This window comes from Merops nubicus, unplaced genomic scaffold (genome assembly GCF_000691845.1).
Source record: "Merops nubicus isolate BGI_N331 unplaced genomic scaffold, ASM69184v1 scaffold26951, whole genome shotgun sequence".
NCBI classification, from domain to species: domain Eukaryota; kingdom Metazoa; phylum Chordata; class Aves; order Coraciiformes; family Meropidae; genus Merops; species Merops nubicus.
The window spans coordinates 1-278 of record NW_008588037.1 but is presented as its reverse complement, the minus strand read 5'-3'; the positions used below and the strand labels follow the sequence as shown (position 1 = coordinate 278).

The following is a 278-nucleotide window of genomic DNA, read 5'->3' as shown; positions in this document are numbered from 1 at the left end:
CGGGAGGAGCAGGGGAGGAGACGGGCGCGGGGTGGGGGACACAGGGTCAGTCACTGCTCGGGGAATGGGCCCATTCTGCCTTTCGCTCACATGTCCCCACCCAGGCACCCCGTGCAGGGGATTGCCCCCTTGCCAGGGTGGCTGGTCCAGGTTCTTCAGCTTGTCGATCACAGCCTCCCCCAGTGGTGGTGAGAAGGTTGGGGAGCAGCTCCACTCCACTGAAAGGAGACAGACCCCGAGCTGCCGCATGGCCCTGGAGCAGGGACAGGCTACTGGGG

General features: G+C 66.2%; 1 protein-coding gene across 1 annotated transcript in view; it reads right to left on the bottom strand.

Moving 5' to 3' along the window:
- The window catches only part of LOC103781428 (ankyrin repeat and fibronectin type-III domain-containing protein 1-like), a gene marked incomplete at both ends in the record, with an annotated part of 8,024 nt that extends 7,806 nt beyond the window's left edge, over positions 1 to 218 (bottom strand). The window contains one exon of the mRNA XM_008949145.1: positions 91 to 218. Within this exon, the coding sequence (XP_008947393.1) occupies positions 91 to 218 (128 nt within the window). The remainder of the gene's footprint in view (positions 1 to 90) is intronic.
- Positions 219 to 278: the final 60 nt, after the last annotated feature.